We start from the raw sequence: 22,583 nt of genomic DNA, 5'->3' as shown, positions 1-22,583 counted from the left end.
TAATTCATGGGAATGTAAACTGGTGTAGGCGCTATAGAAAACAGTATGGCATTTTTAAAAACAAATTAAAAATAGGACTATTATATGATCCAGCAATCCCATATATCCAATGGAATTGTATTCATGATCTTGAAGAAATATCTTCACTCCCATGTTCACTGCAGCATTTTTTACAATAGCCAAGATATGGAAAACAATCTAAATGTTCACAGGTGAATGAGTGGATAAACAAAATGTGATCTATGTATACAGTGGAATATTCATCAGCCTTAAAAAGGAAGGAAACTCTGCGATGTGCAACAACATGGATGAACCTGAATGAGATTATGCTAAGTGAAATAAGCCCGTCACAGAAGGACAAATACTGTCCGATTCCACTTACACAAGGTGTCTAAAAGTCAAACTCAGCCCTAAGTAGGTGGCTCAGTTGGTTGGAGCATCATCCCACACACCAAAGGTTGTGAATTCAATTTCTGGTCAGGGCACATACCTAGATTGAGAGTTGGATACCCAGGCAGGGCATGTACAGGAGGCAACTGATCTAGGTTTCTTTCTCACATCAGTGTTTCTCTCTCTCTCTCTCTCTCTCTCTCTCTCTCTCTCTCTCTCTCTCTCTCTCTCTCTCTCTCTCTCTTTCTCCTTTCCATCTCTCTCTAAAATCAATAAAACATATCCTTGGGTGAGAAAATAAATAAATAAATAAATAAATAAATAAATAAATAAATAAATCGCCTCACAGAAAGGGTGAATAGAATGGTGAGTTCCAGGGGCTGAGGGAAGGAGGAAATGCAAAGTTGCTATTCAACAAATATAAAGTTTCAATTACACAAATAAGTGAGTTCTAGAGATTTGTTGTATAATAATGTGACTCCAGTTAACAATATTGTATTGGGCACATACAACTTTGTTAAGAGGGCGAAGCTCATGTTAAGTACTCTTATCACAATAAAAAGGGGACCAATGAACCCCTATTTCCAGGCAATCTTTGATCTACTTTCTGTTTCTAGAGATTAGTTTGCATTTTTTAGTATTTTATGTAAATGGAATCATACCATATTTACTCTTTTTTTGTCTGACTTCTTTGACTTGGTATTATGTGGAGATTCATTCATGTTGCCTATATTAATAGTTAATTTCCTTTTATTTCTGAGTACTATTCCACTGTATGGACATAACAAAATTTGTTTATCCATTCATATATTGATGTACATTTGGGTTGTTTCTAGTTTGGATTTGTTACAAATAAAGGAAATGCAAATTAAAACCACATGAAATACCACTACACTTCCATTGCAATGGCAAGATAAGGAAGACATTACCAATTAGCACAAAAATGTCTAGCATCTAGAACTCTCAAAAATTGTTGTGGGGATGTAAAATGCTGCAACCACTTTGGAAAACAATTTGACAGTATTTTTTTTTAAATTAACATATACCAACAATGATCCAACCATTCCACTCCATCCCAAGAGAAAAGAAAGCATGTGTCCATGCAAAGACTTATTCATGAACCCTAAGGACCTAACTTGTAACAATAAAAAACTGGAAACAACTCAAATGTCAATCAACAGGTGAATGGATAAACAGCTTGCAGTATACCCACCCATATAATGGAATACTACCGGGCAACACAGAAGAATGAACAGCTGACACATACAACATGGATGAATCTCAAAATAATTACACTTAAAAAAAAGAAGCTAGAAAGACAGCTTCTGTTTGATTCCATTTCTATATGATTTTTAAAACAGCAAACTTATATGTCACAGAAAATAGATCAGTGATTTTAGTGGGAATAGGAGGGGTATAAAAAAGGGCAGGAGAGAGGGAGTTCAAAGGGCCAGGAAGAAATTTTTGGTGATGATTAGTCATTATCTGCTTGTAGTCATGGTTCCTGGGTATAGACATATGTCAAAACTCATTAAATTATATACTTAACATATGTAGTTTAATTCATTATAATAATGTCTCAAACCATAAAAAAAAATCACTTATCTTATGAACTATTCTTCAGAGGCCTATAAAAAAAGTGGCCAATTAATGCCAATGATATATATTTTCTGGTTGGGGATATTCAATGTTTTGCTGCAGAAAAAATACATCATGAAAGAAAGCACTGTGGATATAATAGTAGAGACCCACAGGTCAGGAGAACATTCCACCTCTGCTTACATCATTCTACAAGAACTCCACACAGTGCTCTCTCCTTTTGTGGGGCGTGGCCAGGTACAGGAAAGAGGATTACCTAGACTGTTGACTTGTGCATTAACTAGTCACATTAACAGCAGTCTTCATAATTTGTTAGTTTTGAAAATCATTTACCTGGATTTATCTTTTAATTTAGGAACCAGAATGTTTCCTGATTGCTCTTGTAAATCTGAAGAATATTCATGTTTTGAAGTAACTTCTAATGGGAGTTAAAAACAAAAACAAAATGTTTCTCAATTAAATATTTAAATACAAAATACCATTCAAGTCTTATTTATGATAGATTTAAAAAATCTGACCTTGTTGTATATCACTCAGTTTAAAATTTTCAGCTGAATTTTCAGCTATCTTTGTTTGCTGCAGAAAAAAATGCGTTTAATTATAGTGTTTCTTATATCATTCTTTTGGAGCTACCTCCAAAGAAAAGCATTTCCATTGAATACTAAGATACAGGCTCTTTATTTATTAGAGTTGGCTATTCTAATAAATTGATATTCATTCTTGGGCAAAAATTTGCCACTATCAAAGACAATCAAAGTATTCCAAAGTTACTAAGGGAAACATCAAAGAAAAACTTACAAAAAATGTCTTTAATAGCATCAAAATTGTTTGGGGTAAATGCATAATCTGCCAAGGAGACTGACTGTCTAAAGGAGTAATCTTTGGTATGTTTGTTTTTTAAAAAATCATTTCAATGTTATCACACTTCTGTATGATGTGTCCAGATAATGCTATCTAATGAAGAGATAATATGCTAATTGACCCTGATGCCATTGCAAAGATGGCAGCGCCCACAGCCAATAAGGAGGGAATATGCTAATTGACTGCCACTCCCTCAAAGATGGCAGTGCCCAGTCCCATCAGCCCTGCCAGGGCGGCAGGCATGCGGCAAAGCCAGGCCTCCCCCCAAGCGGGCCCAGCCACTCCACACACCTGCCTCTGGAGTGCCCCAGTCCCCTCCACCCCCAGCTGCCTAGGGCTGCCTGAGGCTCAGGTAACCAGAGCTAGCCAAGGCTTGTGCTGCCAGCAGTGGCAGCAGCAGAGGTGTGATAGGGCATCGCCTTCCCCTGATCACCAGGTCACCTCCTGCCCCTGAGGGCTCCCAGACTGTGAGAGGGGGCAGGCCAGGCTGAGGGATGCCCCTTCTCCAGTGCATGAATTTTCATGCACCAGGCCTCTAGTCAAATATAAGCGAAGGGGCAGAATACCTATTCATGCTAAGCAGTGTGTTAGGTGTTGTACACACATTCTGTTTTTAATCACAGAGATCCACATTGAGAACCAGCTACCGCTCTGTTTTAGAGATGGGAATCTTCAGGCTCAGTGACGTTAGGAAATTTGCCCAAGTTCCCTCAGGTAGTAAGTAAAAACCAGGTATATCCCCAAAGATTAGGCTCCTTTCCCTATATCTCAGTCACCAGATCCCAAATGAGGGGATGAGGCAGAGCCCGATAAGTCACTCATTCCATAAGAGAAGTCAAGTTGAGAGAAAGGAGAGATCACATAATCATGACAGGCAAAAATAATCTAAAGGGAAGGATGATCAAAGCAAAGACAGAGGGTTAGCCTGGAGGAAATGGTCTACAAGCCAGGAGAGTGCTTCCACCCGCTGGCATCCTAGTGGACACAGCTCGGAACCTTGTCCCCCACACCCCATACTCACAGAAAGCTCGGACTGGTCGCTTAAGGGTGTAGTTACTAGGCAGTAGTCAACTTCGGCAGGCGTTAACTCTGCCATCTTGGTGGGTTCTTCTGCCTGGCCTATCACATTAAGAAAGAGCACATAAAAGTAATCACAATATCCACACATGACAGTGGGCACTCTCTCCAAGCACTCGTCATGGGACCCTCAGTGTAGGGACCTCACCATATTTTGGTAAGAGCTAGTAACTCTATAGGAGCCATAGAGAGCAGCCTTGGGCTGTAACTCATAAGGGGCATGTGATGTGTGCGTGATCAGCTTTGTAGGTAGATGCTCATGCACACCCTGTCTCCTCCTGCCTACCACCCACATGTTTTTTCTTTTATTTCCAATTGACCCTGAAGAGAGACTGTATCAGCTGGGCAAAATGATTCAAGGTTCTCAGCAGTTTTTTTTCTCATAGGGGTGTCGAACTCAATCAGAGAAGGGGCCAAAATCTAAAATCCAGCCTAAATCGCGGGCCGAATGGTTTACTGAACAGTCATAAACTGACAATGTCATAAACTGACAGCGGAGTGCAGTGATGACAGCGCGGTGCAGGCCACATTGCAAGGCCTGGCCGGCCAGATTTGGCCCGCGGGCCTTGTGTTTGACACATGTGCAAAGGCACAATAATACATTTATTAATCTTATATGATCATAGGTTTTCAGTGACCTCTTTCAAGTAAGGTTTTATCATTATTTTTTATAGGGTATTCAGAGTACAAACATTTGTTATTTCCCAATATACCTGTCTCTCTTTTGCGGTTGATAGGACTCTCAGTTTCTTCCTTTTCAAACTTATCAAGAAGTTGTGAGGAGATTTTTATCTGGTCAAACAATATCTGAAATGTAAGCCAAGAGCCACATGACTTCTAAAACTAGAAATCTTTTTTATTTAAGGAAAATTTAAATCTCAGAAATAGCATATGAAAAATTCGAAATTGGTCTTCATTTTGAAGAAACATTTTATTGTTTCCAGCTTCTCTGCCTCTTCCTTTCAGAACCAGCTCTGGTTGACCACTTTCCTGCTCTCAGTCACTCCTACTCTGAAGTTGTAACAGCCTTTGCTTCCTCTGTCCCAAGTCTGACCCCTTTTAGCTTTCTCAGGGACTGAAGCTTTCAGGATAAGTCTGCTGAGTCTCCAACTGCAGGCTCTCATCGTCCCCATTCCTTCCTTACAGAGTCTTGTGACCAAGGAACTATGGCTTAATAGTGTGCAAAGCCTAATTTTCTCCCAAAATATTTTATTCATTTTGTAAAATGTGTACTTACATATAATTCTGATGTTTTTCATGAATGAAAGTAAAACTACAGTATTCAGCCAACTTATATGAAGTATGATGTAGGAGGTGTTTTTTATTAAGTTATTAATTCTACTTTTATTTCTCATCTTTACCCATGGAATGGTCTTCCTCTTCTCATAGGTAAGTCTTTGGAAACTATACTTGCAGAGAATTTTTAGCATCTATGAATGATTCTATATACAACTCAAAGCCAAATGAATACCAGCCTGATACATACTCCCTCAGGTCTCTGACATTTTAATTCTACCCCTATTGACCATACCATAGTCTTCTGTCTTTTTGTCACGAATTTCTTTGCCATGCCTACTGACTAAGGTAGAGAAAGGTTCCTTGTTCTTGTGGATAAATAGGAAATATTATACTCAGCAAGAGACCATAGCAGTCTACACAAGTCTCATATCATTTCCACAACATAAGACCAGTATATAGAACTGTTGAAAAACTTCCAAAGAGTTTCTAGTGATTCTTATAATCAAGTAGCTCAGTGTTAAGAAAGTGTCAAGAAGTCCACAGCAAATATCCTCAGAATTTCTGGAAGAATATAGTTAAGGAGGTGTTATTATCCTAGAAAATTTTTCAACTGTTCAAAATAAACAAAATTAAAGCTTTTGAGACACAAAGAGGCTTTGTGTCCTATGTAGTTAAGACAATGACAAATGAAAAGGAAGAATTGGGATTACAACTCACATCTATTATGATATGCAAAATATCAATCCTTCTGCTTAATCAAATATTCACATCAAAACCCAACAAGGAGTTCTGGTTCAAGATGGCAATGTAGGAAGATCCTAAAATCACCTCCTCCCACAGACACACTGATCTTCAGCTATATGTACAATTTCCTCTGGGGGGGGGGGGGGGGTGGAAACCTAGCTGGATAATTCCTATAGATTAGGTGAACAAGAAAAATCCAGGTTGAAGCAGGCAGGAGATGTTGAGACACAATCTCACCATACACCTTACCACATATGGCAACCTACAATCAGGAAGAAACTCAAAACCCCAATTTCTCCTTGAAAAATAGAATAAATTCTGATACTCCAACTTTTAAGACCTGCATCTGAGAAACAAGGCTCCCCTCCAAGTATCTAGCTTTGAAAGCCAACAGGACTAAAGTCCAAGAGACCTTTAGGCTGTAACAAACTGAGACATAGTTCTAAAAGTGCTTGCACATGCAGGCTCACCTTCCCCAGTGCCCAGCATGGAGGCAACCCTTAAAAAAAAAAAAAAAAAAAAAAAAAAAAAAAAAAAAAAACTTTCTGTGAAAGAAACTTATTTACTTACATTGAAACATCAGACTGAGGGGCAGGCATCTAATTTAACATGCATCTAGGGACCTACTGAAATATTCTCCAGGGACAGAAGCCAGAAAGCACCATCTTTACACTCTAGAGTGCCTTTATCTAGCTTGCCAACGTCTCCTGGAAAGGAGTTTGTACTCTTATCTAGTGCCCTGATTTTTGCAGCTGCCATGCAGGGGACAACTCTAAATTGCCTGACTCTAGTGGCCAGCAGGGCATAATCTCATGGGTCTCTCTGAACTGCAGCCATTGAAGAGAGAGTTCTTAAGCAGCTACCAACCCAGGACACAGCAGAGACACAAAGGACAGATGTCCAGTCCTTCTCTGAAAGAGGCCTATTGCTTATCTTCATAACTGCAGCCTGAGAGGCAATTCTAATTAAACACACACCTTAGGTCCAGCTGTAAACCTCTCCAGAGAACTTGGAGGGCAAGTGCTACCTTCATACTCCAAGAGCACCAGGATCTCCCAGAGGGAAGCTTGTACATGCATCTGGTGCCTCAAGTTTGGAGGTTGCCACGCAGGGTATGCTACTGGATTGCCTGGTTCTGATGGCCAGCAGGGCTTGCATTCCTGGGTCCCATAAGACTGTAACTGGGGAGACCGTGCCTAGAGCACAGCACATTCAGAAGACTGGAATATACCCCCAGTCTTTCTTTGAAAAAGGCCTATTTTGCTTTCCTGAAGCTCTGACAGAGAGGCAGATTTTCTGGATAGGGACATGTATTGAAGGTACTAATGTACTCTCTAAAACAAATGTCCATAGATGCCACCTTTGTACTCTTTTTATCTGCTTCACTACAGCTCAGCAGTATCTGCCAGAAAGGAGATTGTACCATCACTTAGCACTCCAATTTTTGTGCCTGCTACCTAGGCAACCCCTCTAGATCACCTGGCTCTAGTGGATAGAGGGGCTTACACCCACAGTCCCATATATATATATATATATATATATATATATATATATATATATATATATATATATATATATATACATATATATATATATATATATATATATATATATATATATATACACACACACACACACACACACACACACACACACACACAATATTAGAGGCCTGGTGCATGAAATTCATGCATGTGGGGTGTCCTTCAGCCCAGCGTGCACCCTCTTGCAATCCAGGACCCCTCGGGGGATATCCAATTGTCAGACATACCTCTCGAAATCCAGGACTGTTGGCTCCTAACCACTCACCTGTCTGCCTGCCTGATCCCCCCTAACCACTCTGCATGCCTACCTGATCGCTCCTAACCACTCTGCCTGCCTTCCTGATCACCCCTAACCACTCTACCTGCCTGTCTGATTGCCTCTAACTGCTCTCCTGGCTACCTGCCTGCCTGATCACCCCTATCCACATGCCTTCCTTCTTGATTGCCCCAAACCACTGCTGCCTTGGCCCCCACCACCAGGGCTTCGTCAGAAAGAATATATTTGCATGTTTAAAAAGCTGCTGGTTGATGGTCTGTTTTCCAATTAGCCTGAATCTAGGTGTTGATTGAAATCTTCCCTTTGGGATACAGACAACTCTTGACACAACCTCAAATACTAGGAGCCATTGAAAATAAAAATAAAAAGGCTGCTTGGACAACCACAGGATTGAAAGACAACTAAAAGCTAGCTAGGGCAAGGTTGAGCAATAAGGCTCATCTCCTCACGAGGCCATTCCTTTAGATTGGAAGAGGTGGCTGTTTGATCTAATGCATAAAAACCAACACAGAGAATTGAGGAAAATGAATAAACAAAGGAATATGTTCCAAATGAAATCAAAATATACCTTTAGAAGAAGGCCTTAATGAAAGAAGGTAAATGATTTACCTGATAAGCAGTTCAAAATAAAAATGCTCACCAAATGTGGGAGAATAATGGAGGAACACAGTGAGACCTTAAAAAAAGAAAAAAGACATTAAAAAAAAAAAAAAAAAAGCAAGTGCCAAATAGAAGTCACAAACCTTAATACAGTAACTAAACTGAAAAATACACTACAGAGGTCTAACAGCAGACTAGATGAAACAGAATAAAGGATCAGTGAACTTGAAGACAGGGCAGGGTAGTAGAACTCACCCAACCAGAGCTGCAAAAAGAAAAAGAATGAAAAACGGGAGGATAGTGTAAGGAATTTATGGAGCAACATCAAGCAGACATTCATATTATAAGGGTACCAGAAGAAGAAGAAAAAGAGAAAGGGATATAAACTTTATCTGAAGAAATAAAGGCTAAAAATTTCTCTAACCTGGAGTAGGAAATAGACACACACAATGACACATTATAAGTGTCAAAAATTAAAGACAAAAAGAGAATCTTAAAAGCATCAAGAGCAAAATAATGTGTTACACACAAGGGAACCTCTCGAAGACTGTCAGTTTTCTCAATTAAACTTCAGGCCAAGGGTGTGTGGCACAATATATTAAAAGTGCTGAGCCAAAACCAGTTTGGCTCAGTGGATAGAGCGTCGGTCTGCAGAATGAAAGGTCCCAGGTTTGATTCCGGTCAAGGGCATGTACCTTGGTTATGGGCACATCCCCAGTAGGGGCTGTGCAGGAGGCAGCTGATCGATGTTTCTCTCTCATTGATGTTTCTAATTCTCTATCCCTCTGCCTTCCTCTCTGTAAAAAATCAATAAAATATACATCTCTGTAAAAAATCAATTATATATATATATATATATATATATATATATATATATATATGCTGAAAGACAAAATTTTCCAACCAAGAATACCCTACTGATGATGCTGTAATTCAGAATTGGAGATAAAATGTTCCAGACAAGCTAAAGGATTTCATCATTATTAAACTATCTAAATGTCAAAAGGACTATCTAAGCTTAAAAGAAAGGGTGCTAATTAGTAAGAGAAAAATATATAGCCTGGCTGGTATTGCTCAGTAGTTAAGCATCAACCTATGAACCAGGAGATCACAGTTCAATACCAGGTCAGGATATATGCTCAGGTTGCAGACTCAATCCCCAGTGTGGGGCATGCAGGAGAGAGCTGATCAATGATTCTCTCATCATTGATGTTTCTCTCTCTCTCTCTCTCTCTCTCTCTCTCTCTCTCTCTCTCTCTCTCCCCCTCCCTTTCCCTCTCCTTCTCCCTCTCCCTCTCCCTCTCCGTCTCCCTCTCCGTCTCCGTCTCCCTTTTTCTCTGAAATCAATAAAAATGTTGTTTTAAAAAAAATTCCCAGCCAGGGCACATACCCTAGTTGCAAGTTTGATCCCTAGTAGGGGTGTGTGGGGGAGGCAACTGATCAATGTTTCTCTCTCTCTCTCTCTGTCTCTCTCTCTCTCTCTCTCTCTCCCCCTCATCTTCTTCTTCTTTCTAAAATCAATTGTGAAAATATATAAAACTATAAATTATTGATAAAAGTAAATATATAGTAAAATTCAGAATCTAATATAGTTATTTAGAAAAATAATATAAAAACTAAAAGACAAAAGTAGTAAAAAATAATTATGACTATAATACTTTGTTAAGGGAAAATAAAATAAAAAGATGTAAATTTTAACATCAAAAAATGAAATGTGGGGAAAAGAGTAAAAATGCAGAGCATTAGAATATAATCAAACTTAAATTGTTATCAACTTAAAAATAGGCTGTTATAAGTTGTTTTATATAAGCCTCATGGTAACAAAGCAAAAACCTATAGTAGACACAAAGAGGATAAAGAAAAAGGAAACTAAGCATAAAAGAAAACCATCAAATGACATAGGAATAGAACAAGAGAAGAAATGAACAGAGGATGTACAAAACAGCCAGAAAGCAATTTACAAAATGGCAATCAGTATGTACCTATTGATAACTTTAATATAAATGAATTAAATTCTCCAGTCAAAAGACATAGAGTGGCTGAATAAATTAAAAAAGAGAGAGATCCATCTATATGGGCATACATAGACTGACAGTGAAGGAATGGAAAAAATATTCCATGCAAATGGAAACCATACAAAAGCTGGGGTAGCTATATTTATATCAGACAAAATAGATTTTAAAACAAAGATTATCATAAGACACAAAGAAGGTCATTTTATGATAAAGGGATCAATCCTACAACACAATATAATATTTGTAAATATTTATGCATTTAACATAGGAACACCTACCTATATAAAGCAAATATTAAGAAACTTAAAGGAGAAATAGATAAAAACTACATATTTGAAAATTACTAAGAAAGTAAATTAAAAGTCTTCATCACAAGAAAAAAAATCTTTATGGCAAAGGCTTTTAACTAGACCTGTTATGGTCATTTTGCTATATATTCAAATGTCGAATCATTATGTTGTACACTTAAAACTAATATAGTCATGCACCACTAATGATGGGGATGTGTTCTGAGAAATACATAATGTATTCTGAGAAATAGGTGATGTCTTTGTTAACAAACATCGAGTGCACTTACACAAATCTAGATGGTATAGTCTACTACACACCTATGCTATATTATATAACCTACTAGAGGCCCGGTGCACAAAATTCGTGCAAGGGGGTGTGTCCCTCAGCCCAGCATGCACCCTCTCCAATCTGGGACCCCTCAAGGGCAGTCGGACATACCTCTCACAATCCAGAACTACTGGCTCCCAACTGCTCACCTGCCTGCCTTCCTGATTGCCCCTAAACACTTCTGCCTGCCAGCTTGATTACCCCCAAACCACTCCCCTGACAGCCTGATTATGCCTTACTGCTCTCCTGCCAGCCTGTTTGCCCCTAACTGCCCTCTTCTGTAGGCCTGGTCCCTCCAACTGTTCTCCCCTGCAGGCCTGGTCCCCCCCAACTGTTCTCCTCTGCAGGATTGATTGTCCATAACTATTCTCTCTTGCAGGCCTGGTTCCTCACAACTGCCCTCCCCTGCTGGCCATCTTATGGCAGCAGTCATGTGTCCACATGGGAGCAGCTATCTTTGACCACATGGAGAAGCCATCTTTACATGTTGGAGTGATAGTCAATTTGCATATTACTCTTTTGTTAGATAGGATTGCTCTTAGGCTACAATTCTGTATAGCATGTTACTATAAAAAACAACATGAGGTCAAAATAAACACAACATAAAATGCAGTGGTGCCTCGCATAACAAACGCCTCGCACAGCGAACTTTGGACAGGTTTTTCATGAAACCATCGGCCAAAAAGCAGAAAATGGATGAAGATGTGCAAGATTCGGTAGACTCTACTTAGTCTGTCTTAAAATTAAAAAAATGTGTGTTTTTTTTAAAAAAAATTATGTTTTTAGATGTATCTAAATAAAAATATGTCATCTTAGCATACTTTTTTTTATGTCATCTTAGCATATTTTATGCTACAGAACGAATTATTTTTTTTAACATGTATTGTTATGGGAAAACGATTTTCACATAACGAACTTTTCGCATAACAAGCTTGCTCCTGGAACGAATTAAGTTCGTTGTGTGAGGCACCACTGTGATTCAATCAAGACACAGTAAGACAAAGTAAGCCTCAGAGGCTGCTACCAATGTAACATAGCATACTGTTTTACAGCAAACTTTTTTCTTAATAAAGAGAAAGGATAGTCTAAAGAAATGACAAAAAATATAGTATAGTAAATTTATAAATCAGTGATATTGCTGTTTATTATCATTATTAAGGATTATGTGCTACACTTTTATGCAACTGCCTGTGAGTTTGTTTACACCCACTTCATTACAGATGCATTGCACTATGATGATGTTATGAGTGCTATGCTGTCACCAGGTGATAGGAGTTTTTCAACTCCATTATAATCTTATGGGACCACCCTCATCTATGTAGTCTGTCACTGACTGAAAAATTATTATGTGACAGATGATTATATAATATTTTACCAATTATATTTCAATTTAAAAAATCCCAACATGGAAATTTAAGAGACATGAAAACATACTAAAACACAGTCAAATAATTAAAGAGAATTAAACCTGCCACCTGTTTGTCTTCTCCTAAAGCCATAATGGAAGCTTGTAATATGTTGAATTGCAAATCAAAATGAATTTCTACTTTCCTCACTTCCTTGTTTCCAATATTAATAGGCTTCAAGTAAATGATGAACATCTTTTTCTTTTCAGTTTCTAGCAAAAAATAAAATATACCAATGTATATCAACACATTGAAAGTTGGTATTTTATAATTTTAAATAAGTACACCAAGATATTTGTCAATAGTCCAGATTTTTCTGCAATGAGTTGAAAAGAAACCATATTTTTAAAAGTCACATAAGCCAAAACTCAACCCCATATACCATCTCTGGTATTCTTTCTTAATATGAACAATGATTTTGTTTGGTACAATCACCTTAGAAAGATTAAAAGTACTGATTTTGTTTCTCCCCCGCCCCCATGTTTTTCTTCTCCTTAAGGATTCTAATTCCAGGATCCATTTTCTTTACTCGAAATTTCACAATTAAAAACAAACAAACAAACCTGAAAAACTAACATGGAGGCAAAAGAGTTGTTCACTTTTTTAAAATTCATTAAACTATAGAACTTTTATTCACAGATGCATTTAAATATAGGTTGAACAGATAATATTTTCTTCCTTCTCCCCCCAAATTACATTCAACATTAAAGCTGTTTATAGCTTGCTACCAGCATTATTCTGGTAGGCTTGTTAAATCTCTCTGTGGTTTTTTTTTTTTTACTTTAAAATCTAATTTTAAAATAGATTAATTCAGATGTGTACCAGTGTGTATTTTGCAAAATGTTCTTCATTTTTAAAAAATTGTTTGTAAATTATCCATTGTCTTTGAGTATGCCCAATTGATGTGATAAAATTTTCATTGTCTATAAAGCCTTGATGATCAAACACTGATACTGTGAAGCTTTGTGGATTTTAGAAGTATGAAATAAAGCAACCAAGTTTAAATAGTTTTTTAAAAGTTACTTTGAAGTTATTTTTATTAGATTCACATGTGTGTTTATAAACACACAAATGATGAAGTGGTTAATATGACAGAAATAGAAAGTAACTAATCTTAGCAGCATAGCAATGGAGATATCCTTATCTATTAAAACCATTTTTCAAAGAGCATTTTGTGAATTTAAAGCTATCATATGCAACAGTTATTTAACTTCCCAATATATTAAGCACAACATTCATTCTCATTCTCTCTCTCTCCCAGATCCCAATTATTTCTAAAATTCAAATTCAATGTCACTGTTTGCAATATGCAGAGTGGAATAATCTACCTTCCTTTCATTAGCCTCCACTTAAAAAGGAGAAATGGAAACATCATAGATAAGATACAGGCCTGTTTTTTAGACAACAGTCTCCTTGAGGGTCCACTACCAGGACACCAGCCCTTTACTGACAAACAGTAATCGGTTTAGAACAGAAAATAGCTTAGAAAAGCGATTTTCAAAAGGTGTGATGCAAGAATTTTTAAAACATGCAACACCTGACTATTTAGTCAGAGGTGATAACTTCTTTTCCCTCAGATTGTCAAATAAAAAAAAATGACAACAGCCAACACAATAGCTATCCAGTGTGAATGCCGTCTTTTGTATAGGTCATATAAAAGAGCTGCATCTTATTGGTCACCCTGAATAATAAGGTTGCATGTAATTGGTTAATTCTTGGTACCAGAAATCCTTATATAATAGAGGCACCTGATTTTTTTAAAAATCACTTTGGAACAAAAATTATAAGTAATTACTATGAGCTTTTTAGTTAACCAGTCAAAATTATACCTATTTTTTATTGAATCAACAAAAATATAATGTATTTTTTTAGTATGCTGCAGAATTTTAGTAATTAGTATAGTTCATTTCCATGAAATATAAAAGGTTGAAAATTACTGGCTAATAATTCAAGCAAAGTCCAAGAATAAGCCATAGTAAGTACACACTGAGTTGGAAGCAGCAGGAGAGAAAAGAGGAAAGTCTATGAAAGAGTAGGCAAAGGTTAACAGTCACAAATTGATGAGGACAGAAAGAGGAAAAAAGAATGAGACACACCTAGGTCTAGACTTATGGCTACTGAGTACATGTAATATGGCTAGCACAAATCGAAGTGCACCATAAGCATAAAATACACATCAGTTTGTGAAGACTTAGTACAAAGAAGAGAGAGAGAGAGAAAGTAAGATGCCTCATCAATTTCTCATATTAATTACATGTTTAACTGTTAATATTCTGGATATATTGGGTTAAATGTATATTATTAAAAGAACTTAAAATGGCTATGTGAAAGCTGAATATTAAATATGTGGCTCATATTGTGTTTCTATAGGACAGGGGTCTTCAAACTACTGCCCGCGGGCCACATGCAGCCCCCAGGGGAGTCTGATCCTGCCCGCCAGGTTTTTTGGGCAGTGAGCGCAGCCAAGGTGTTACAGTAGGGATTAGTAGTTCATATAGTCCGGCCCTCCAGCTCTCTGAGGGACCGTGATCTGGCCCCCACTTTAAAAAGTTTGAAGACCCCTGCTATAGGACAATGTTGGCACAGAGACAACCTCAGCAATCCCCCCGAAACACCAATCTTACTGGACATCTAGTCCCTACAAAAAAGTATATGAAACACTGCAACAAAAGTAATTCAAACTATATCCACAAATAAAAACAGCTATTTGGGCTGTAGAGCTCAATGCAAACATACATTGGGCATGCAAGAGCCAGAAGAAATTATCTCAGGGCTGCACCAAGCACTCAATGTACTACTAAAACATTGCCTACTGCTTAGCAAGAAGTTGCATACAAAACTAAGGTGTTGTTTGGAGAGTTTGCTGAACAATCTTTAATTTCCTTGGCTATAAAAATAGAAAATAGCTGTAGCTGGTTCGGCTCAGTAGATAGTGTCAACCTGTGGACTGAAGGTTCCCGAGTTCGATTCTGGTCAAGAGCACATGCCCAGATTGTGGGCTCAGTCCCGGGGTTGGGGGGAATACTAGGAGGATCGTGTAGGAGGCAGTCCATCAAGGATTCTCTCTCATCATTGATGTTTATATGAAACACTCTCCCTTCCTCTTTGAAATCAATAAAAAAAAATTTTTTTTAATTAAAATAGAAAATAATACCTACCTCCTTCTGATACTGTGAGGAACTTTGCAAATGATGGAATCTCACAGAAATGTGATATATTAGTAAAGTATAGAATATGAGCTTGGCAAGTTAGTTCCTAAAAACCATTACAGTATCAAGGTTTGGAGTTCAGGAACTTAAACTAAAAAAAATAATGTTACGGATACCATAGTCAGGAAATCCAGGGAAGTCCTTCCAAAATAATGATTTAGAGTAAATATCAACAATATTTTATATATCTGAAATTAATAGTAACAGGTAATGACAACATAAATTAAGTTATTCTTAATTTATGATTATACTTAATTCATATTTCTAGTAAGTTATTTATAAACCCCTTCTGTTTACTACAGGTAGGTGATACTCCCAACTAATATATCCTGACCTTTCCAATTCTGTGATTGTGCAACTCTAGCTCTTCTCATCTGTGACACAGTGAGAACTATATATTTGGCCTCTGCCCAGATTCCTGACACAGGGCTCCTAAAAATCTTTGTAATTCCCTGAGTGCTAGGAGTTCTAGAAGCATCTTTTTTTTTTTTTTTAATTAATAAACTTTTACACTTCTAAGAATAAATTTTAAAATCTAATAATTTTAAACCTTGTTTTTTTCTGCCCTGGAAATTGAGAAGCAAACTTGTTTACATGTAAACTTGCCCTTAGGCTATCAAAAGGTATAGCCATTCAAATGTAAATGGACACATTGTTTAAAGATAGCTGCTGGCTGGAATTGGATTACCTGTTCTGGGTGAGAAGGGCTTGTCCTCCCCTTTCTCCATTAAAATTAAGGTGTTAGCTTTAAAACCTCTTTTTGACAAGAGACCTCAAACTTTCAGAACTTTAAATTTGTCAGGTAGTAAATCAGTTACTTAGCATTTTCTCAAATCAGTAATACCTCCACATGCCCAAGGATACACTTCACACAAAAGACACTTCCAAATAGATCAACCAACCTCATCCAGGCCCCACACAAGGCACTCACAGATCAATACCCCAGCGCTATACTAATTCAACACATCCAGATCTAAGCCTTCCTCACTTGATTCAGCAGACCCTCAAGTTCCCCCCAAAGTTTCCAGCCATGTCTGAGAGGCAGCCCTGGGGCATGGGCAGGCAAGGAGCGAGCCTGGCCTCTGTTGCTCTGGTCCGCTCCACAACCTGCTGCTCCGAGTCTGGCCACTGCCGCTCCCGGCCAGGCTGCTGCTGTTCCTGGCCTGGCCGCTCCCAGCCTGGCTGCTCCGGGCCTGGTTGCTGCTGCTCTGGGCCTGGCTGCTCCCGACCTGGCTGCATTGGGCCTGGATGCTCCGGGCCTGGCCACTCCCAGCCTGGCTGCTCTGGGCCCGGCTGCTCCGGGCCTGGCCACCCTGGGCTTGGCCGCCTCCGCCTCAGGCCTGGCTGCCACTGCCTTAGGTCTGGCTGCTCCGGGCCTGGCTGCTGCTGCTCTGGTTCTGGCTGCTGCTGCTCTGGGGCCTGGCTGCTGCTGCTCCGGGCCCTGGCTGCCACTGCCTTGTGCCTGGCCACTCTGGGCCTGGCCGCCGCCGCTCCAACATTCTGTCCTTTTTTTTTTTTTTAAACGCGTTTATGTTGCAATGTTGGCTGCTGAGTTGAGTTCTGTCTTAGTCTTCGATTTTTTAAGATCTTTGTATTCTTTCTTAAGTAATTTTACTATCTTTTGCTATAACTTGATTTCTTCACATTGAAAACTTCTTCAGTTTCTTCCTCCTCGTCCTGGACGCTCAGCAGGCTGGCCTGCAGCACCCCTTTGTTCTCTGCGGCCTCCTGCGCGGCTTCAGCCTGTTGCCGGCCTCGGCTCCGTGGCCCGCGATCAGCGGTCGAGGGCCCAGCGGCACCCCCCCACAGAGGGCCCCATCACCCCACTCCTTGCCGGTGCCTGGCTGGCCAGTGTCCGGCAGCGGTTCCTGCTCCGCATCGTGTTCCTCCTAGTCTGGAGCTTTTATCTCCTTCCCGCTCAGGGAGTCTAGCATCAGAGTCAACAGACTGTCCTCTGCACACAATGTGCGCGACTCCGGGGGCTCTGCCCCTCTCTGCTCCCCTGGGACTCCGCCTCACAGCCCTGCCTCCCTCTGTTTCTGCCTGGGTCCCTGGGTCTGGCCTGGAACTGGGGTTCAGAGCAGTCGGAACTGGGGCCCAGCACGGCCGGAGGTTTTGTTTCCTTCCCGCCAGGGCAGTCCAGCATCAGAGTCAACATTCCATCCTCTGCGCGCAATGTGCGCAACTCCGGGGGCTCTGCTTTTCGCCGCTCCCCTGGGATTCCGCCTCACAGCCCTGTCTCCCCCTGCCTGAGCCTGGGTCCCCAGGCTCTGACCCAGAACTGGGGCTCAGCGCTGCCGGTTCTGGGGTTCAGCCCAGTCCGGGGCTTTTATTTCCTTCCTGCTAGGGAATGCCAGGCAGGCACCCAGCCTTCTCCTCCTCTCCAGCTCCGTCCTCTCCGGGCACGCAGCATGTCTCTGTACCTTAGGCTTTTTCAGCTCCTCTGATTTTCCTTCTGGTGTTCTCTTTCCTTCTTGTTGTAGAATTTTCAGTCAGTCGACTTCCTGTAGCTCTGGGCACTGTCCATTTTATATTTTAGTTGTATTCCATTGAAATTGTTGTGTGCGGCTGCGGTTAGGTGTTTACCTGTGCAGCCATCTTGGATCCTCCTGAAATGTGCTTTTTTTTCTCTAGAAGCATCTTTTCTTCTAATATTTGGTCTTTGACCCCTATTCCTAACACAAGAGCTAAGACCCTTAGAATCCCTAGAGTGAAGAGTGTCTTTATGTATGCTAATGAGGTGACTGGAGGCTCCTGGAGAGCATCCGATGGTTGCTAGTCCCAGAAAGACTGTCACCATTTGAGGGTTTGAACTTTCAGATCCACTCCTCAACCTCCAGGGAGGGGGAAGGGGCCAGAGATTGAGTTAATAATCTATCATGCCTTCGTGATAAAACCTCCATAAAAACCTAACGTATGGGGTTCATAGAGCTTTCAGGTTGATAACACATCCTTGGATCAGGAGGGTAGAGCAACCCAATTTCTCAGGGACAGGAGCTCCTATGCTCAGGACACTTCTGGATCTCACCCTGCGTGCCTCTTTACCTGGCTCTTCAGCTGTACCCTTTGTTGTATTATTTATAACAAACTGGTAATCTAAATAAGTGTCTCCCTGAGTTCTGTGAGTCAATAGAGCAAACTACCAAACCTGAGGAGGTTGTGAGAACCCACGATTTGCAGCAAATTGGTCAGAAGTTGACAGGCGGCCATCTGGTGCGCCAGCATAGTAAGAAGCTAGGGAAATTCCTGGGCAAGTGGAATGGGGAAACTGAGACAACAAAATTAAACAAGACCAAACACTTTGGGCAGCCTGCAGCCAGCTTCTGAACTACAAGATCTTATCTTCTCCAACTAAGGACACTGAGAGCAAATGCTTTATACTTCTCTTCCTTAACCAGAGAATACGTAGCTTAAATCACCTGGGCCTGGGAAAACAGAGAACACAGACCCAATTAATGCCATTTGTGCCAGCTAAACCCAAGGACAGATGAAGTCTTAGAAACAATTAACAAAAATCCAAAAGCATTTGGATGGTATTACTTGCGGGGGGAATGTTAGGCAGGATAAATAGCTGCTAGGGCAAGAGGGGAAGTTTGAAGAGGAGTTCATCTCACCCACTGAACAAAGAAGCCAGCCCTCTTGGGACTTGCGAAGACAACATGGCCAGATGTTCTCATAAATTCTGGGGAAAGCTGCAACAGTGTAAAAGGGGAACCTTGAAATCTAGTCTATTGACAGGAGAACCTTGAAACCTATAGGGGGGGGAAAGTATAAAACCCTTGAATCCCCTTCAGTCCACAGGCCAAAGCTCTATCCATTGAGCCAAACCTACTAGGGCCCCCAGCATCCCTTTATTTTTAAAGACCCAATTCGAGAATCCTGATAGATGTTTAAGTATGATTATATGAAATGCTGCGCTGGACTAACAGGTTATTTGCAGCTACCCAGAAAAGGATCACTCCTGATTTTATGTCCCTCAATCCTATCTACTGATCTGAGAAGGAAGGTGAGTGATAGAGGTTTAAGAAGGGGGGTCAGAGGGATGCTATTTAGATGAAGGTAGCACATACCCACATAAGCTCATTGATAATTACTATAAATCTGTGAGAAGAGAAGGACAGGTACTACAGCCACTTTTTAAAATGATGGTACAAAAAATAACACCATGTTTAAGTGTGCAGTTCAGTTGTTAGTATATATTGTACAACAGATCTTCCAGAGCATTTTCATTTTGTAAATCTGAAACTGTGTGCATTAAACAACAAGTCCCCATTTCCCCTTCTCATAGATCCTGATAACCACCATTCTACTGCTTCTATCAATTTGAGTTCTTTAGATACCTCATACAAGTAGAATCTTACAGTATTTGTCCTTTTGTGACTAGCTTATTTCACTTAGCATAATGTCCCCAAGGTTCATCCATGTTGTCAGAATTTCTTTCCTTTTTAAGCTGAATAATATTTCACTGTATGTATACACCCCATTTTATTTATTTATCCACTGATAGGCACTTAGGTTGCTTCCACCTCCGGGCTATGGACAATAATGCTACAATGAACAGGGTGTATAAATATCTTTTTGAGTCCTGTGTTCAATCCTCACAGATATATACCCAGAACTGATATTGCTAGATCACATAGTAATTAATTTTTAATTTCTTAAAAAAAACTAAACCATTTCTACAATGAGAAAACCAAGCAAGTAATTGAACCCCAAAGTCACAAAGCAAAGAAGTCACCAGTTCTGTTCCCTTGCATCCTGGTCCTAAGCACAGTGCTCCTTCCACCACACTTCCACCCCAAGGCACTAAATGTGCTCTGTAATTAACTAAGCATATACTGCAACTATAAACAAAAATAATACTCTGATAGTTTATCATCTTACCTATTATGCTGAAATTAATCACTGCTTCTTTCAAAAGTCTTACTGAGTCCCACAGAGCATTCTTGGGTGGGGGGAGGGGGGAAGCGGGAAATAAGTGAAATTCATGAGCATATAATACATACTTGCATATGAACAACTCTAAGTGCTTAAATTTAAACAGAAATCAAATGTGATTACCTCGGTACTATCTATATAAAAAGTTACACTCTGACTTCCTACGTTGAAATCAATCCAAAATTTCTCTAATTTTTCATCTGCTGGTTTTCTCATCTGTAAGATATAATTTCAGCATAAATTATACACATAAGTACCATGTCAAAGGGTCAAATAAAAAAAATTCCATTAAAAACAGAAGTGCTTTTCCTTAAATACCACCCTAATATTACAGTGTATCTCTGGAGAGCGGCTACAGTGTTTGGACAGGTTTAAGCCTTGGACTAATGAGAGGGCACAGTCCTCTCACTGCCACGTGCAAGTCCCAGCTTGGAGGACAGAGCCCTCCCAGCACAATTACAGCCAACAGCTATAGTTGTAAGCTTGAACCTATGGTCCAAACACGTGGCCCCAAGTGCCTGAGTGATGTGGGCTTGATACAGTTCAGGCACATGGTACACATAATTGAGTAGGATCTAAACCCATGAGGACATTGTAAACATCTTGACCACGCCCTTACTTTGCCTCATGGAATCTGACTATAAAATAAAGACACGGCTTGTAGTCTGTGATGCTGTCGCTAGCTCTCCATCAGAGCGGACAGTGTCCCACCGAGACCCAGATTTCATTCTCTTATCTGTCTTTTCTCAATCCTCACCACCCCCTCTCAGGCTCACTGAACCTGGCTGAGCTGATGTGGCACATAAGGCGCTCTGGGACTGAGTATGCCACGGCCGTGCCTGCTCACCACATATCTCTTCATTGCCTTACTCATTTCTTCAAACAAAGGGAAGGTCACAATTTTATACAACTAAACTATTTCTGGAAAAAATATCCTTAACTATTAAATATATGTTCAAATGTGTCAGAGCAGAGGATTCTGTCCACACAAACTTTTTTTCCTGGTGAAATCACAGAGACAACCATTCTATGTCTAAACAGTAACAATTCACACTGCATATGGATGGAAATGTCTATCAAAGGAAGCACTGTGATCAAATATAAGAGGTTATTTGCCCTCTATTTTGCCACCTATTAGAATAGAGCTAAGACCTAAATATTTCAAATTATCTTCATTTTAGTTATTATAAAATAAATATATGCTTACAGTAAAAACAGTCAAGCAGGAGAACCAAGATGGTGGCATAGGTAAATGCCTGTACTTGCTGCCTCCCACAACCACATCAAAATTACAACTATCATCCAGAATCACAGGAAATCTGGCTGAGTGGAAGTGCTACAACTAGAGAGGTAAAGAAGAAAGCACACTAAGACTGGTAGGAGGTGTGGAGGCGCAGAACAGGCTGGTCTGGTATCCATCTGTGCTGTTTTTTTAATCAGGAAGGAGATTGCCTCTGTGGAGGCTACAAGGAGAAGTAAAGGGTCCCAGCCCCACACCAGACCCCCAGCCAGGGTCCCAGAGCTGGGAAAAGAAGCCCCTATGGGCAATAAGAACTACAAACTGTAAAAAACTGGTGTGGATTGGGGCAGAGTGACACACAGACTGCTAGAGACCTAGCAGCTCCTCTTAAAAGGCCGGCACCACAAACTGAATTTACAAGCTCCCACTCCCTGAGCTCCAGTGCACATACTGGGAGAAACTGGACTGTCTGCAGGAACTTGGGGACAGCTTTCTTCCAGACGGAGGTGCTCACTGTGGTCGTTGTTCCTGTGATTGGACTTCCTCTGTGCAGGGCTGACTGACAGCTATTTCTGTTTGCTCTGACCTGGTGATTCCCTGAGACCCCACCCACCCAATTTACAACCCTACCCAAGCTGTGCACAGCAGCTTTTGCATATGTCCTTTTTTGAAGCTAAAACTCTGCAGCTGGGTCAGGGAGCTCCAAAACAATCAATAAAAGCCCAAGACCAGCCTGCCTTGTTTCACAGCTGCCCCTCATCTGGGCACTTCCAAACCGGATACAAAGAGGAGGAATTTGCAGATCTCTCTGTAGCTCCTACTGGAT

At 40.1% G+C, this 22,583-nt stretch overlaps 1 protein-coding gene across 1 annotated transcript in view; it reads right to left on the bottom strand.

Moving 5' to 3' along the window:
• SYCP2L (synaptonemal complex protein 2 like) overlaps window positions 1–22,583 on the bottom strand; it is a gene marked incomplete at its 5' end in the record, with an annotated part of 61,483 nt that overhangs the window by 21,169 nt on the left and 17,731 nt on the right. Inside the window, 5 exons of the mRNA XM_084870926.1 lie at window positions 3,872–3,969; window positions 4,641–4,734; window positions 12,440–12,582; window positions 20,464–20,524; window positions 20,641–20,733. Of these exons, the coding sequence (XP_084727052.1) occupies window positions 3,872–3,969; window positions 4,641–4,734; window positions 12,440–12,582; window positions 20,464–20,524; window positions 20,641–20,733 (489 nt within the window). The remainder of the gene's footprint in view (window positions 1–3,871; window positions 3,970–4,640; window positions 4,735–12,439; window positions 12,583–20,463; window positions 20,525–20,640; window positions 20,734–22,583) is intronic.

This window comes from Pipistrellus hanaki (genome assembly GCF_964339955.1).
Source record: "Pipistrellus hanaki genome assembly, chromosome: 2".
In the NCBI taxonomy this organism is placed as follows: domain Eukaryota; kingdom Metazoa; phylum Chordata; class Mammalia; order Chiroptera; family Vespertilionidae; genus Pipistrellus; species Pipistrellus hanaki.
This window is presented reverse-complemented; position numbering and strand designations above follow the sequence as displayed.